This window comes from Capsicum annuum, chromosome 9 (assembly GCF_002878395.1).
Source record: "Capsicum annuum cultivar UCD-10X-F1 chromosome 9, UCD10Xv1.1, whole genome shotgun sequence".
Taxonomy (NCBI): Eukaryota; Viridiplantae; Streptophyta; class Magnoliopsida; order Solanales; family Solanaceae; genus Capsicum; species Capsicum annuum.
The window spans coordinates 3,981,558-3,998,360 of NC_061119.1; the positions used below are offsets into that span (position 1 = coordinate 3,981,558).

General features: G+C 38.5%; 1 protein-coding gene across 1 annotated transcript in view; it reads left to right on the forward strand.

Moving 5' to 3' along the window:
• The first annotated feature begins 239 nt into the window (after window positions 1–239).
• Window positions 240–16,803, forward strand: part of LOC107841718 (MADS-box transcription factor 2-like) — a 28,161-nt gene continuing 11,597 nt past the window's right edge. The window contains exons 1-2 of the mRNA XM_047397000.1: window positions 240–339; window positions 4,653–4,760. Of these exons, the coding sequence (XP_047252956.1) occupies window positions 240–339; window positions 4,653–4,760 (208 nt within the window). The remainder of the gene's footprint in view (window positions 340–4,652; window positions 4,761–16,803) is intronic.

Below are 16,803 nucleotides of genomic sequence, written 5' to 3' on the forward strand. Positions count from 1 at the left end.
ACCAGTGAGGAAATCACCTCGTGACATACATGCTACTCGAGCCGCAAAGAGAAGTGGATACTTACTCCAATAAGAATGCTTATGCAAGACAAAATATTGATAGGAGTAAAGATGTGCAAGGTGGTAATCTGAGAGTGGAAAAAGGAGAGGTTGTGCGGAGCAAAGTGAGGGGATTGCCACCAAACCGAGCTAACATTGTTTGTCCTTTTATTTCTAAGGACATTTGTGTAGGTACCGACATGGCAAGTGAAAGAGAGCTATGCCAAAGTGAAGTTGTTGCCCAAGCTTGTGGAGGTCTTTCACAATATGGCAAAGGAGAGTCGACTCAGGAACTTCAAGGTAAAATAGCTAACTCTTACACTTTTGTGCATGTGAATGATAATTGTGTGGCTACTAGCCCATTGAGTGTGAATAGTAGCTTACTTGTGAGTTTAATGATTATTTGCCTTTTGTTGATGATGTACATGTTGTGAGTATGGATACACTAGTTGATCCTATTGATAACCAAATTGACTCTTTTTGTAAGATCAATTCATGTCCACCTAGTGTTGAAGCCTATATGTTGAATGAAAGTACATCGTCTTGTGTAATTGGTGTTGATCAACCTATTTGTGAAAATTGTCCACCACTAAAGTATGTGTGTGATGTGATTAATCAAACTCAAGTGAGTGAATTATTTGAAAAAGTTGGTCAACAAAAGGGGAGTGAACCCGAGAGCAATTCTTGGGACAATCTTGTGCTTGAAGCCGCTTTGAAACTTGATATTGATCTCTTAGAGAGTGTTTGTTCCAAATCTGCCCGTGGGTTGGATCATGCACACTTTAGGTATAATGTCTTGTTTGAAAATGATATAAACACTCCTAATGAGCCTAGTGGTGAAAAAGATGGCATAGCTTACCTTGGAGGCTATAGCCTATATGTTAACCCACTATGGAGTGACAACATTCTTCCTAAAGATGAAAATCTCTTCTTGGAAGATGAGAGTACTCTTAAGGGTAAGGAATGTGTAGTCTTGGAAGTTATTCCTTCTTCTACTTTGTGTGACTTCATTGTTGAGAGTACTCATGGTTATGATTGGAAAACTAGTAGTGATTACACACATGAGGGCACCTTGGTAGAAGTCAACTTGAGTGATATATTTCTCTACTCTCTATTTTCTTTCGATGATATGTATGTTATTGTAGAGAGTATGTCATTTAGTTTGGGTGGAGACCACGGGAAAGGGGATTGTTGTCTAGACCCGTGTTTATGGCTACTCTTCCCGTTTGACCCCGATGCCAAATATAGAAATGGTGATGTTGGTGTACCCAACTTGTTGCTTGGTCTACATGACAAGAAAGTGTCACTCTTGGTGAATCCCATAACCAAATCCTTCGTACATTTTTCATTGAGTTTTTAATATTTCATTCAAAGGATCCTTGGTTATATTCTAAATATGTGCAACCTTGGCATGTTGAGGTGATTTGTCGTGTTTACCCTAACCCTCATGCTATGAGAAGTTTGTATTTGTGTGTTCTTTCTTTGGTTTTGCAAGGTTTAGATTTGAGGTCGAATCCTTTTCAAGAAGGGAGGATGATATGATTCAAATGGCCTCCTTAGCTTTCAATGACATCATTCGAAGTCAGTACGTGGGGCATCAAGCTTTGGTCGCATTAAGAAAACGAGATCCTACATGGAGGGGCCGATTTGAGTACACCAAAGAGCAATCCCACGTGTGAAAGATTGCTTGGAGCATTGAAGATTGAGGACTCACGGTTTTGGGCCTTCATTAAGGACATTTTGGTTACTTAGCCTTGTCCAAGTAACACTCCATGACCACCCCTTTTCATTAAGGGTATTGTGGTCATTTTGTTTGTAATAAGTTAGACTATAAATAGGTTCTATTAGTTCATTTGCTAGGTAGTTTATGAAAAGATGAAAGATTGAAACACTTGAAATCCTCTCTCTTGAGAGTAGACCACCTTAGTATAGTCTTAGTTAGGACTTGAAAAAGTCATCCTTAGTACCAATATTGTTCTTTGTTTGAAAACGGTGGATTTTGAAGTGAGTTGATTACCTTAGCGGTCACCGTAAGAGTGTGATTTTGATTATTACATTCATTAGGGGTTAATGTTGAAATATACTTGGTTCTTAATCTTGTAATAATCTTGGTCTCACTATCTATCCTTTCATTATTTTACAAATCAATGTGTTTTTGTGTTTGTCATCTTGTATTCCTTTGTGTTGCTTGTTCTTATCACGTTTTGTGGACTGTTTTGGCATCTTGGTAGACTGATTTGTATTATTTGGTATCAAAGCAATCATTGATTTCGTTCCCACGAGATCAATCTTGGATTTTTTCACTCAAAAATAAAAAAAATGTTAAAAAGCTGAAAAATTCAAAAATAGTAATCTGTCCACGTTTTTGTGTTTAGGCCAAAATTTGAAGCCTAGTTTTCTTGTGATTTTTGTGTGTTTTGTGTGTTCTAGTGTTAGATCTTTATTTCCTAACATTAGAAGAGGTGTCCAAGGTCAAAAATCTCACAAAAAGAAGTTATTCTACAGGTTCGGTGTCTTGGCCGAAGTGTTGTTGTTATTTGACCGAATTTGTGTCTAGATTTAGGTGTTGTTTTGGTTGTCTTTGTTGTTTCTTGTGTTGATTTTCTTCCTCTCTAACACTACTTGAGTCTAACCCAAGTTCTTGAGCAAAAAAAAATTTGCAAGTTGTTGTGGGAAGAATGGACGGCTTTGTTGTTCTTGTTGAAGTTCTTGTGTTGTGTTGAAGAAGTCTTGTAAAAGGTTGTTGTTTGATCCAAATTCAAAGGGAAGAGAGTGCGGGTTCTTGTTAGTCTTGAAAAAACTTTGAAGACATTACCAATGGGGAAAAAAATAAAATACCCCTCAAAAGTCTTCATACCAAAAGGGAGTAAGTTCATTTTTCTAAACAAGCCAAAAGAGGAAAGGGGGACAAAACCTCTAAAAGGTTGTCTTGCCAAAAAGGTGAAAGTTGGTCAAGGTTTGAATTTAAAAAAAAAAGGGCTTAAAGTCTTGTTTGTTAACCTACCAAAACTGAAATTTCCCCCATCTTTGTGAAATTTGAACAACCAAAATTGTGGAAAAAAATTTTTCAATTTCAATAATATTTTTTTTTGTCCATCGACCAGTAGTCGAGTGCTACATCATCAATAGCTCAAGAACGTTGGAATTCCTAGTTTCACTTTTTTTATTCTATTGGTTTCCATTTTGTTGGTTCTCATACTAATTAGCAAACTAGTAAATACCTACTAGATTGTAGATTAGTTTTTAAGTACGTTTTCTTTCGTGTTAAGCATTGTATTTTATGTTTTTCTCGTTTATAAGTCATAGTATTTTCTTTGTTTCAAGTTCGTAAGTAAATTTTGTTTTTGTGCCTTGAGTCATTCAAACAAGAATCCATTCCAGCCGCCAAGTAGAATTGACATCCTATTGACTACCGGAGTATAAGCAACTTTCAATATTTGCCGCTCCAATTGTGAGAATCACAAAGGTGGGTGTATACGAGTGTTGGTGAGGAGCTTTTACTACTAATCTTACTTGTTCATCGTGTAGGTACAAAGGTGATATAAGGGGAACATGTCTTCGATAGCTGGGAATTATTTTGACTGCAACATTGGAGACTATGATTGTAGTGAAGGGTTTTATGGCTACGAAGTTGAGGGAGATTGCGGAGGCTATGAAAATAGCCATGATCAAAACTTAGACAGATTTGAGAGTTACGGTTTTGAGGGGGAAATGAAGTGAATGGAGTGCCTAGTGCTTATGGTGAATTTGGAGATGATGTAGGACCTCATGATGGATCTTATGATGACGTTGGGGCGTGTGAGGAGTCTTACACTTCTCACTCCGAACCTAGATTTGGTGTGAGGTATAACCCTTTCGTTCACAAAGTTTATGAGAGCTATGATGAGAGTACACATGAGGAGTGTGAAGATTCATACTCTCCACCTTGTAGTACTTCTTATCAAGGTCGATATAGTGTGAATGGTTATACCAGCTCTAGTGGAGGTTGTCCAACGAGAAGAAGAGGGTATGCATCTCCAAAATCGAGGGGTACTCGTGTGCTTTACAATGTTGATCTGAGAAGGAGTGTACACTCTGAAAAGGTGACCATTTGCGGGATACCGGACTGCCTCATTGTGTTAAATGATAGGTACTATAGAAACTACATCGTTCCATCCATGGTTGACTACTTGGGGTTTTTTACGAGCCTTTACTTGTTCCATACTTCTTGGACGGGTTTAAGGTTACTGAGAGGGTCAAAGTTGTCTTCTCCCAATTTGAATACCATGAGGAGGTGTGGTGTGATATTCTTCCATTAACATACGGTCATGTATGCTTCGGTGCCAATTGATTTGCACAACATAGAGTTCCTAATGTACAAAATTGGCCAAATATTGTAAGAGACCGGTGGGGAAATCACCTTGTGACATACATGCTACTTGAGCCGCAAAGAGATGTAGATACTTACTCCAATAAGAATACTTATGTAAGACAAAATATTGAGAGGAGTAAAGATGTGCAAGGTGGTAATCTGAGAGTGGAAAAAGGAGAGGTTGTGCGGAGCGAAGTGAGGGTATTGTCACCAAACCGAGCTAACATTGTTTGTCCTTTTATTTCTAAGGACATTTGTGTAGGTACCGACATGGCAAGTGAAAGAGAGCTATGCCAAAGTGAAGTTGCTGCCCAAGCTTGTGGAGGTCCTTTACAATATGGCAAAGGAGAGTCGACTCAGGAACTTCAAGGTAAAATAGCTAACTCTTACACGTTTGTTCAAGTGAATGATAATTGTGTGGCTAGTAGCCCATTGAGTGTGAATAGTAGCTTACTTACTTGTGAGTTTAATGATTCTTTACCTTTTGTTGATAATGTACATGTTGTGAGTGTGGATACACTAGTTGATCCTATTGATGACCAAATTGACTCTTCTTGTAAGATCAATTTATGTCCACTTATTGTTGAAGCCTATATGTTGAATAGAAGTACATCGTCTTGTGTAATTGGTGTTGATCAACCTATTTGTGAAAATTATCCACCACTTAAGTATGTGTGTGATGTGATTAATCAAACTCAAGTGAGTGAAGTATTTGAAAAAGTTGGTCAACAAAAGGGGAGTGAACCCGAGAGCTATTCTTGGGACAATCTTGTGCTTAAAGCCGCTTTGAAACTTGATATTGATCTCTTAGAGAGTGAGGAACTTGTTTGTTCCAAATCTGCCCGTGGGTTGGATCATGCACTCTTTAGGTATAATGTCTTGTTTGAAAATTATATAAACACTCCTAATGAGCCTAGTGGTGAAAAAGATGGTATAGCTTACCTTGGAGGCTATAGCCTATATGTTAACCCACTATGGTGTGACAACATTCCTCCTAAAGATGAAAATCTCTTCTTGGAAGATGAGAGTACTCTTAAGGGTAAGGAATGTGTAGTCTTGGAAGTTATTCCTTCTTCTACTTTGTGTGACTTCATTGTTGAGAGTACTCATGGTGATGATCGAAAAACTAGTAGTGAGTACACACATGAGGGCACCTTAGTAGAAGTCGACTTGAGTGATTCTCTACTCTCTATTTTCTTTCGATGATATGTATGTTATTGTAGAAAGTATGTCATTTAGTTTGGGTAGAGACCACGGGAAAAAGGAGTGTTGTCTAGACTCGTGTCTATGGCTACTCTTCCCGTTTGACCCCGGTGCCAAATATGGAAATGGTGATGTTGGTGTACCCAACTTGTTGATTGGTCTACATGACAAACAAAGTGTCACTTTTGGTGAATCCCATAACCAAATCCTTCGTACATTTTTCATTGAGTTTTTAATATTTCATTCAAAGGATCCTTGGTTATATTCTAAATATGTGCAACCTTGGCATGTTAAGGTGATTTGTCGTGTTTACCCTAACCCTCATGCCATGAGGAGTTTGTATTTGTTTGGTTTTGCAAGGTTTAGATTCGAGGTCGAATCCTTTTCAAGAAGGGGAGGATGATACTATTCAAATGACCGCCTTAGCTTTCAATGATATAATTTGAAGTCAGTACGTGGGGCATCAAGCTTTGGTCGCATTAAGGAAATGAGATCCTACATGGAGGGGCTGATTTGAGTACACCAAAGAGCAATCCCACGTGTGAAAGATTGCTTGGACCATTGAAGATTGAGGACTCACGGTTTTGGGCCTTCATTAAGGACATTTTGGTTACTTAGCCTTGTCCAAGTAACACTCCATGACCACCCCTTTTCATTAAGGGTATTGTGGTCATTTTGTTATGTAGTAAGTTAGACTATAAATAGGTTCTATTAGTTCATTTGCTAGTTAGTTTATAAAAAGATGAAAGATTGAAACACTTGAAATCCTCTCTCTTGAGAGTAGACCACCTTAGTATAGTCTTAGTTAAGACTTGGAAAAGTCATCCTTAGTATAGGGCTTGGAAAAACCAATATTGTTCTTTGTTTGGAAACGGTAGATTTTGAAGTGAGTCGATTACCTTAGCGGTCACCGTAAAAGTGTGGTTTTGATTATTACATTCATTAGGGGTTAATGTTGAAATATACTTGGTTCTTAATCTTTTAATAATCTTGGTCTCACTATCTATCCTTTCATTATTTTGCATGTGTTTGTCATCTTGTATTCCTTTGTGTTGGTTGTTCTTATCACATTTTGTGGACTACTTTGACATTTTGGTGGACTGATTTGTATCATAGGGGTACGCCATGTCTCCTTTGATATTTGTTTTGGTTATGGAGTACCTTACTAGAATATTGAAGTGTATGAGTCAGCCGCTTGAATTTTTGTATCACCCCATGTGTCAATAATTTAAGCTAACTTAGTTGATCTTTGCGGATGATTGGATGGTCTTCTGCAAAGGTGATACCAGTTCTGTCACCAAAGTAATAAAGGCATTATCCTATTTCAGCTTAGTCATAGATTTTGAGGCAAATACTAAAAAATTCAACATCTTCATAGCTGGTACTAATGATAACACTAAAGAGTAACTTCTTTCCATGACAAGATTTTCTCCAATTAGGTACCTTGGACTTTCCTTATCATTCAAAAAGTGAAAGAAAGTGAAATATCAATGGTTGATACGTAACATTACACATAGAATTATCTTTGGTTATGCCAAAATGTTTTCTTATGCTAGTAGAATTCAAGTGGTGAATGCAGTCCTATTCTCAATATATGACTTTTGGGGATCTATCTTTTCTTCTCAAAGTATACTCAAAGAGGTTAATAGAATCTTCAGGGATTATTTGTGGGGGTGATGAGGAGAATAGGAAAATACCATTGATAGCATGGAAAAAGATTTGTTGGCCAAAGAAGGCAGGTGTTTAAATGTGAAGAATTGTAGAAGCTGGAGTATTGCCCCAGTAGGCAAATTATTGTGGCAATTATCAGAAAAGCAAGACTCATTATGGGTCAGGTGGGTACATGGATTGTAGATGAGAAATGATGATTCAATTTGATTACACAACCCTCCAATAAATTGTGGTTGGTATTGAAAGAAAATCAATGCACTTAAGGTAGACATGGCTCAATCATATACAAAAGGTAGATAAACATTGACACACTCTGGTTATTACTCAATAACTGCTAGTTACATTGCAATGTTGGGTATTCAGACCAGACTAAAAATTGCTGATCTTGTTTAGATTTTTGTGGCTCAACCAAGATATAGAATGATTACATGGTTAGTCGTGCATGGAAGATTACTAACGAAGGCAAAATTGTAGCATCTGCATATACATCTGGATTATATTGAGTGTTGTTTAAGTGATAGTTAAAGAATTGAAACATCTCTACACTTACTTGCACAATGTGAGTGGATAGGAAAATTGAGGACTGAGCTACAATCGTGGGCAGGCAACCAGTTCCACAAAGGGGAGGTGAGACAGGTACTGGAAGTAATTCTATAAAGAAGTGGTTGCAGCTTTATGGAGTGCTATCATCTATCATACACGGAGGTAAAGAAATTGAAAACTCCACACAGGTGTTACTATTGAAAGTGATATTGTTCTAGCATAGATTGAATCTAAATTTATAGAGAGAATAAGATTGTTTAGGAATGCTAAAAAGGCTCATAGTTGTTATAGTTTAATTCAACATTTTCTCTTTGTCACACCCCTTTTTCAACTCCAAAAAATGTGGTTATAAATTAATGTTCGAAAGGGTTTTAATTATTAAGTAACAAGAAATGAAAATTTGCTTCGGAAAAGAATTATTTACATTTTTTACTCAGAGTCGCCACTTGGCATAATCTGGTGTGCCAAGTCACCGTTAGATAATCCTTTGCAAGAAAACCATTTGACTCTTTAAACTGGTTTGCGAACAGAGATTCCGGCTAAGGAATTCTGTTGACCGAGGGGAAGGTGTTAGGCACCTCTTGATCCCGTGGTTCAACCACGGTCGCTTGATAGAGTGTATCGACGATTTTTGGCGCTAAGAAATGTATAAATCGCACAAAAAGCACACAAAATAATCAAACAAAACAAAACAATCTGAAATGTAAAGTCCAGTCCAATTATTACAATCCGAAATAAAAAGGGACTGAAAGTAAACCTACGCTAATCCTAAACTAATGCTCTACCCGACGCCTCGGGCCTTCACCATGAATGTCCTCCGGGTACATGATACCTCGGGGCATTCCCCGGTGAATAAATATGTCTACAGATACTTCAGGGCATTCCCGGCCAAATTATACAATTGAATTAAATACGATAAACTAGAAAGAAACATTTACACGCACATTCCAACATCCAACCAAAACATCAATCTTAAATTCTTGCCTACCTGAACCTATATTGCCTATCCATTTCAACCTAAACACGATCCAATCATGTTCACAAATTTAAAATTTTATTCCGGATGAAACAGAACAACCGACAAACTAACATTAATCTAAAATCATTCTTTTTATCAATTTCTCGATCCCGCCCCTCTAACTTCATTTTTTATCAATCACATTACGCATATAATCATCACATCAGAACTTCAACAAAAATCCACCAACCATGGTTGCACCAACATAATCAAGACAATTCAACAAATCAAGGTAAAGAAAAGGGAGTTAAGAAAGTGGACCTTTCGATAATCAATTTCAGTTGAATAATGATGTTAAAGAAGCCCGAATTTCAAATCCCGAATAGAAGACCTCAATCGAAAAAACTCCCAAGCTTGGTACCGCCAAAATTGAAGCTCTCAACCTGATAGACTGCTTTCGTCGATAATAGGGGAATTCCAAAATCCAAAATCCTTAGATAAAGCTTTCAAAATTTGATGTATTATTCTGCTTAAACAGAGTAGAGCCCGCATCCAAAATCCTTAAAGTCGACCTTGATTCAATCGACCTCAACTTGAATCAAACCTCCAGTAATGGTCAAATCCGAAATTGACCCCGATTAATCGATCAAGATGAATGGAACCCAAATCCCTAAACTAATACTTCTGCCGATGCTGTTACTATTCACCAGAACAGCGAGATCAAGCTAGATGGAGTTGGGTTACTGTCATTAGCTTCGCCAAAACTACTCGAATATCACCAGAATCAACTTAAATAGGCCGATTTCAGCTAGCTTAGTGGCTGGTTTCAAAGCTTAAGGTGGGGCAGGACTATTTTTATGGTTTTTAGGTGAGTTTATGCCAAATTTGTGACAACTTTGACACGTTTTTGGCGAGTCTGTCGCTGGAACAGTGACCCCACTCAAAAACTGTGTTCCCTCAGCTCTTACTCTCGATCTCTCTTTCTCAATGTTCTATGTGTGTGTGTGATCTAGGGTGTGTAGGTGTACGTGTGTTTATGGCTGAGAAGAACAACCATGGAGATTCCTTTTTTTTTTTCGTCCATCTCTCTCTCTGTATATCAGCTCTTCCTTAATTCACTCTCCTCCTATTCTTTCCTCTCTCACCTGGTGTGTACTATTGTCTCCATGGTTGTTTGTTGCTGCGTGTTGCTAGGAATTTGTGTATGCATGTAGAATGAGGAAGATGGATCCTTCATCCCTTTTCTGCTTCTCTTTTGTGTGTGTATATATGAGGTGAGGGTGGGGTAAGGGGGTAGTGGTGAGGTGGGGTAGAGTTTGTTAGGATAGGGTAGGTAGGTGTTGTTTTTTAATTGGAGGGATAAGGGTTAGGTGTCTATTTTTGTTTGGGTAGGTTGCTAGTATAAGACAAAATTTGTTAGGGGATTGTTATGTTTTGTCATTTTGTGGAGGGATTATCACATGGGTGAGGGTACACGGTAGGATAAGGTAAAAATGGGTAAAACGACATTGGGGAGGGACGAAATTAGGTGTCTACATTATGCCCCCTTTGAATGTAAACATGAAGTGTTTTCAGAAAAAGAAGTAGACAGCGAGACCAAATTTTGACCCGACCATTATCCAAAGAAAGAAACAGAAGGAAGAAGGACAACCGGGTTTTGACTTAAGACATCCCACCTACTCACATTATGAGAGGATCGAGTGACAAGTATCTCAACTTTTGGAAGGAGATGGACTATACCGAGTTGGAGAGTCGAGTGAGGTTCCATCGAGTTTCCGATCCGCGGCTCTGTCATTACATCAAAAAATGAAAATTTACCAAGTTAAAACATAAATGAAATTTCAAAATCCTATCTTTACAGCTTCTGTTGGCTCTTGAGTCGACTTTTATCACCCTATTCTTCATGCGGGCTCCTGACTTGCAATTTCTTCCAACTTGTTGCTTGGCTTTCAATTGCTTCGCTTTGTTGCTTGACTTTTTGTTTGTTCACCCTATTCTCTAGGTGGGCTCCTAACTTGCTATTCCATTACTTTGTTGCTTGACTTTTCATTTTCTTCACTCTGTTCTCCAGGCGGGCTCCGGACTTGCTATTTCATCACCCTGTTCTTCAGGCGGGCTCCTGACTTGCTATTTCATCACGCTGTTCTTCAGGCGAGCTCCTAAAACCCAAAATTAAAACTAGAACGAAAATTATCCCAAACAAAAATTATACTAAAGTAGTATTTCATTTTTGAAAGCATTGTCCCATTTTCCAGAAGGGTCCTGAACAAAAAGTAAAGTCCCATTTTTCAGAAGGGTCCTGAATTGAAAGTAAATTCCCATTTTTCAGGAGGGTCCTGCGTATAAAGTAAAATCCCATTTTTTAGGAGGGTCCTGAACATAAAGTAAAATCCTATTTTTCAGGAGGGTCCTGAACATAAAGTAAAATCCCATTTTTTAGGAGGGTCCTGAACAGAAAGTAAAATCCCATTTTTCAGGAGGGTCCTGAACATAAAGTAAAATCCCATTTTTTAGGAGGGTCCTGAACAGAAAGTAAAATCCCATTTTTCAGGAGGGTCCTGAACAGAAGTAAAATCCCATTTTTCAGGAGGGTCCTGAACATAAAGTAAAATCCCATTTTTCAGGAGTCCTGAACATAAAGTAAAATCCCATTTTTCAGGAGTCCTGAACATAAAGTAAAATTCCATTTTTCAGGAGGGTCCTGAACATTAAGTAAAATCCCATTTTTCAGGAGAGTTCTGAGCAGAAAGTAAAATCCCATTTTTCAGGAGGGTCCTAAACAGAAAGTAAAATCCCATTTTTCAGGAGGGGTCCTGAACATAAAGTAAAATTCCATTTTTCAGGAGGGTCCTGAACATAAAGTAAAATCCCATTTTTTCAGGAGGGTCCTAAACATAAAGTAAAATCCCATTTTTCAGAAGGGTCCTGAACATAAAGTAAAATCCCATTTTTCAGGAGGGTCCTGAACATAAAGTGAAATCCCATTTTTCACGAGGGTCCTGAACTGAAAGTAAATTCCCATTTTTTAGGAGGGTCCTGAACATAAAGTAAAATCCCATTTTTCAGGAGGGTCCTGAACATAAAGTAAAATCCCACGGATGTGCATTTCCAATGGTAGCTGAATTAAGTGAAGAGAATTTGCCCCTATTTCAACAAAGAAAATTTGTCAGTTAAAAACTTAATGGTGGCTTGCAGCTCTTGGCTTCTCAGGTATCTGCCCCAGCACTCATTCCTTTCATCTTTGTCCCCAATTGCTGACACCTGCCCTGTCTTGCCGCATCATTGACCCAGATCCAGATTGAGGGAAATGAGTTCTGACTCAAACAATGGGTTTCCATTTTACTATGCCCCTGAGGTGCACTCTTTTCCTAAATCTGAATGCTACCACGGATCCAATAGTCTGTCGGTTGATAGACTTCCTTTGCTTCGTGTTGAATTACGATCATATTTCTTTCCTGTGCTGTTCCTTGGCTTTTCCTCATATAATTGGAAAGACTGGTAGTAAATTTTGAAATCCTTTCTTGCTTGTGTTGACACAGACTTGACTTAAAATGTAAAGAAATTATGGTGACTTTTATTTTGATAAACGACATAAGAAAGACAAAAAGCATGAATATGTAAATGAAAGAAAAGGGCAATGTCCCAGATTCAAAAAGAAAACTTATCTGAATACGACAACCAACTCCAATGAGTATGACATGCATTTTGGATTGAGCTGATCTTCCTATCCAAACTCCCCATTTGTTGTTGAGTTCATGCCTTTGCTGCTGAGCCGTTTCCTCAAATCCATTGGACTCCTACATCACATTAGACTGATGACATCTTAAAAGACTTTCATCAACAAATCTCTTTCTTTTCACTTTTTGCTTTTCTCTTGAACTCTCCATCGCCTTACGGTGCCCGTGAGGGTTTTCACCAATAAGACTCTCTCATTTTTATTTCTCTCCACTCACCATCGCCTTATGGTGCCTGTAAAGGTTTTCACCACTAAGACTCTCTCATTTTCATTTCTCTCAACTCACCATTGCCTTATGATGCCCACGGGGGTTTTCACCAATAAGACTCTCTCATTTTTGTATTTCTCTCAACTCACCATCGCCTTATGATGCCTACGGGGGTTTTCACCAATAAGACTCTCTCATTTTTATATTTCTTTCCTAATTTCTTATGCTGAGGGAGACAAGTGGTACCTCACAATGTATCATCATACCCATTGCATGCTTAGCCTTAACATTATCAAAAATTGATCTGAAGGACTTTCTTTGGTTGTAACTTGGCTTTTGGTTAAGGTTAGAAAAGATGGTAAGGGGCTCAAACGATACTTAAAGTGGGGGTGGGACTTACAACTTTTGGAATCGACTCAAACAACACATTAACTCATGCCCCAGCTTTGTTGACTGGGTGAATTTTAGATCTTTATTTGGTTGGACCAAGCCCGAAATAGGGAATCCTACGTATCTCACTCCTAAGAGAGGAGAATCAGGTCGCACGTAGTTCCATCAACTTGTTCTTTGTTTGGATTTGATTTTTTTTTATTTTAGAACTCTCTCTTTTATTCTTATTTTCTTGACATTTATCTTTGACTCTATTTTGATTCCAAAAGAGGGATATGAAAGAAAAATAAAACGAAGCTCAAACGGGTAAACAAAGGATGACACAATGTTTGGATAGAAGAACAAAATGTCTTCATCATGTCAATCTTCAAAAATGCAAGTACTAAACATGCAATAAAATCAAAAAAGGATCAAATATCATACATAATATCTTTTGACCGCATCAGCATTGATATCCATTTTTTCCATTTTGCCTTTAATATCTGTCAAATATAAGGCTCCATTGGGCAACACTTTCTTCACAACGAAGGGACCTTGCCAGTTAAGGGAGAACTTTTCTTTCGCTTCAACTTGGTGAGGAAGGATATATCTCAATACCAACTGACCAACTTCAAAATTCCTGGGATGGACCTTTTTGTTATACGCTCGAGCCATCCTCCTCTGATACAACTGGCCATGACACAGACGTTAGCCTTTTTTCCTCAATCAAACTCAAATGTTCCAGTTGGGTTTTTACCCATTCGTCATAATCAATCTCTGCTTCTACAATGACTCAAAGAGAGGGAATTTCAACTTCTGCAGGGATGACTGCCTCTATCCCATACACCAATAAATATGGAGTTGCCCCTGTTGAAGTGCGAACAGTGGTGCGATAACCTAGCAATGCAAATGGCAACTTTTTATGCCACTGTCTAGACCCTTGTACCATTTTTCGCAGTATCTTTTTTATATTCTTATTGGCGGCTTCTACAGCACCATTGGCCTTTGGACGATATGGAGTAGAATTTCGATGCACGATCTTAAACTATTGACATACTTCTTACATCAAATGACTATTGAGATTGGCAGCATTGTCAATAATGATCATCTTAGGAATTCCAAATCTACAAATGATATTGGCATGAACAAAATCTACCACAGTCTTCTTTGTCACTGACTTGAAAGTTACTGTTTCTACCCACTTTGTGAAGTAGTCAATGGCTACAAAAATGAATCTATGCCCATTTGATGCCTTTGGCTCAATCGGTCCAATCACATCCATTCCCCAAGCCACGAAATGGCCATGGAGCGGCCATTGCATGCAACTATAGGAGGAGATTGTATCAGATCACTGTGTACCTGACATTGATGACACTTTCGAACAAATCGAATAGAATCATTTTCCATAATAAGCCAGTAATAACCTGCTCGAAGAATCTTCTTTGACAAGACATGATCATTCATTTGTGACCCGCATACTCCAGAGTATATTTCAACCATGATTGTCGTGGCCTCTTTTGCATCTACACACCTCAAAAGTCCCAGATCTGGGGTTCTCTTATACAAGATTCCCCCACTTAAGAAAAATCCACTAGCCAAACGCCTAATAGTCCTCTTTTGATCGTTGGTGGCATATGCTGAGTATTCTTCTGACTGAATGTATCGCTTGATATCCAAGAACCAGGGTTCTCCATCGAGCTCTTCTTCAACCGCATTACAGTAAGCATGATGATCATGACTCTGTATATGCACTGGATCGATGTAGGCTTTGTCAGGATGTTGGAGCACTGAAGACAGAGTGGCTAAAGCATCAGCAATTTCATTACGAATCCTTGGAATATGCCTAAATTTTACTAACAAAAACCATTGACATAGCTCCTGCAAGCATTGTCGATACGGGATGAGCTTCAAATCTTGCGTCTCCCAATCGCCTTGAATTTGATGGACGAGCAAATCCGAATCTCCTAACACCAATAATTCTTCGACTCTCATATCAACCGCTAACCTCAAACCAAGAATGCAGGCTTCATACTCTGCCATATTGTTAGTACAGTAGAATCGAAGTTGTGCTGTTATCAGGAAATGTTGTCCCGATTTAGAGATAAGAACCGCACCTATTCCGACTCCTTTTATATTGACAGCTCCATCAAAAAATAACCTCCAACCAGGATCAGCATCTATAACGACTCCATCGATACACGACACTTCTTCATCAGGAAAATATGTCTTTAATGGCTCGTACTCTTCATCGATGAGATTCACAGCAAGATGATCTGCCAAGGCTTGGGCTTTCATGGCGGTTCGAGTCACATATACAATGTCGAACTCAGTAAGCAATATTTGCCACTTTGCCAATCGACCCATTGGCATAGGCTTCTGAAAGATATACTTCAAAGAATTCATGGGGAGATGAGATAAGTAGTATAGGATGAGAGATAATGCTTCAACTTCTGTTCTACCCAAGTTAGGGCACAACACGTCCTTTCAAGAAGAGTATACCTGGCCTCATATGCGGTGAACTTCTTGCTAAGATAATACATAGCCTGCTCCTTTTTGCCTGTGACATCATGTTGACCCAGGACACAACCGAAAGAATTATCCATGACTGATAAATATAAGATCAAAGGCCTACTAGGCTCCGGGGGTACCAGCACGGGCGGATTTGACAAATATCTTTTGATTCGATCGAATGCTTCCTGATATTCTTCAGTCCATTTTATCGCAGCACTCTTTTTCAGTAACTTGAATATGGGCTCATAAGTGGTTGTGAGTTGAGCAATAAACCTGCTAATGTAGTTCAGTCTACCAAGCAAACTCATCACCTCCGTTCTATTCTTGGGCGGGGGCAAATCCTGAATGACTTTGATTTTTGAGGGGTCCAATTCAATTCCCCGACGGCTGACTACAAACCCCAACAGCTTTCCAGATGGAACTCCAAATACACATTTTGCCGGGTTGAGTTTGAGATTATACCTACGAAGACTTTCAAAGAACTTTCGTACATCCTTAACATGGTCGGCCTGACTTTTTGACTTAATAATCACATCGTCCACGTAGACCTCAATCTCCTTATGCATCATAACATGAAACATAGTGGTCATGGCTCTCATGTACATTGCTCCAGCATTCTTCAAACCGAACGACATCACTCGATAACAATAAGTTCCCCATGGTGTGATAAAAGATGTCTTCTCCGCATCTTCATTATCCATAATGATCTGGTGATATCCGGCATAACAATCCACAAAAGAGGCAACCTCGTGTTTAGCACAGTTGTCTAACAAAATGTGGATGTTGGGCAGTGGAAAATCATCTTTCGGACTTGCTCTGTTCAAATCACGGTAATCAACACACACTCAAATTTTTCCATCTTTCTTTGGTACGGGAACAACATTAGATAACCACATGGGATAGCGAGCTACTCGAATTACTTTGGCTTCAAGTTGTTTCATGATTTCCTTTTTAATTTTAATACTTACATCCGTTTTAAACTTCCTCAACTTCTGTTTGATAGGAGGGAATGCGGGATCAGTTGGCAATTTGTGAGACACTAATTCAGTGCTTAAACCAGGCATATCATCATAAGACCATGCAAAAATATCCTTACAATCAATTAATACTTGAATCATTCTTTTTTTTAGCTGTGGCAAAACATGTACACTGATTTTAGTTTCCCTAACATCTTCTTGATCCCCTAGATTTATTGGCTCAGTCTCATTCAAATT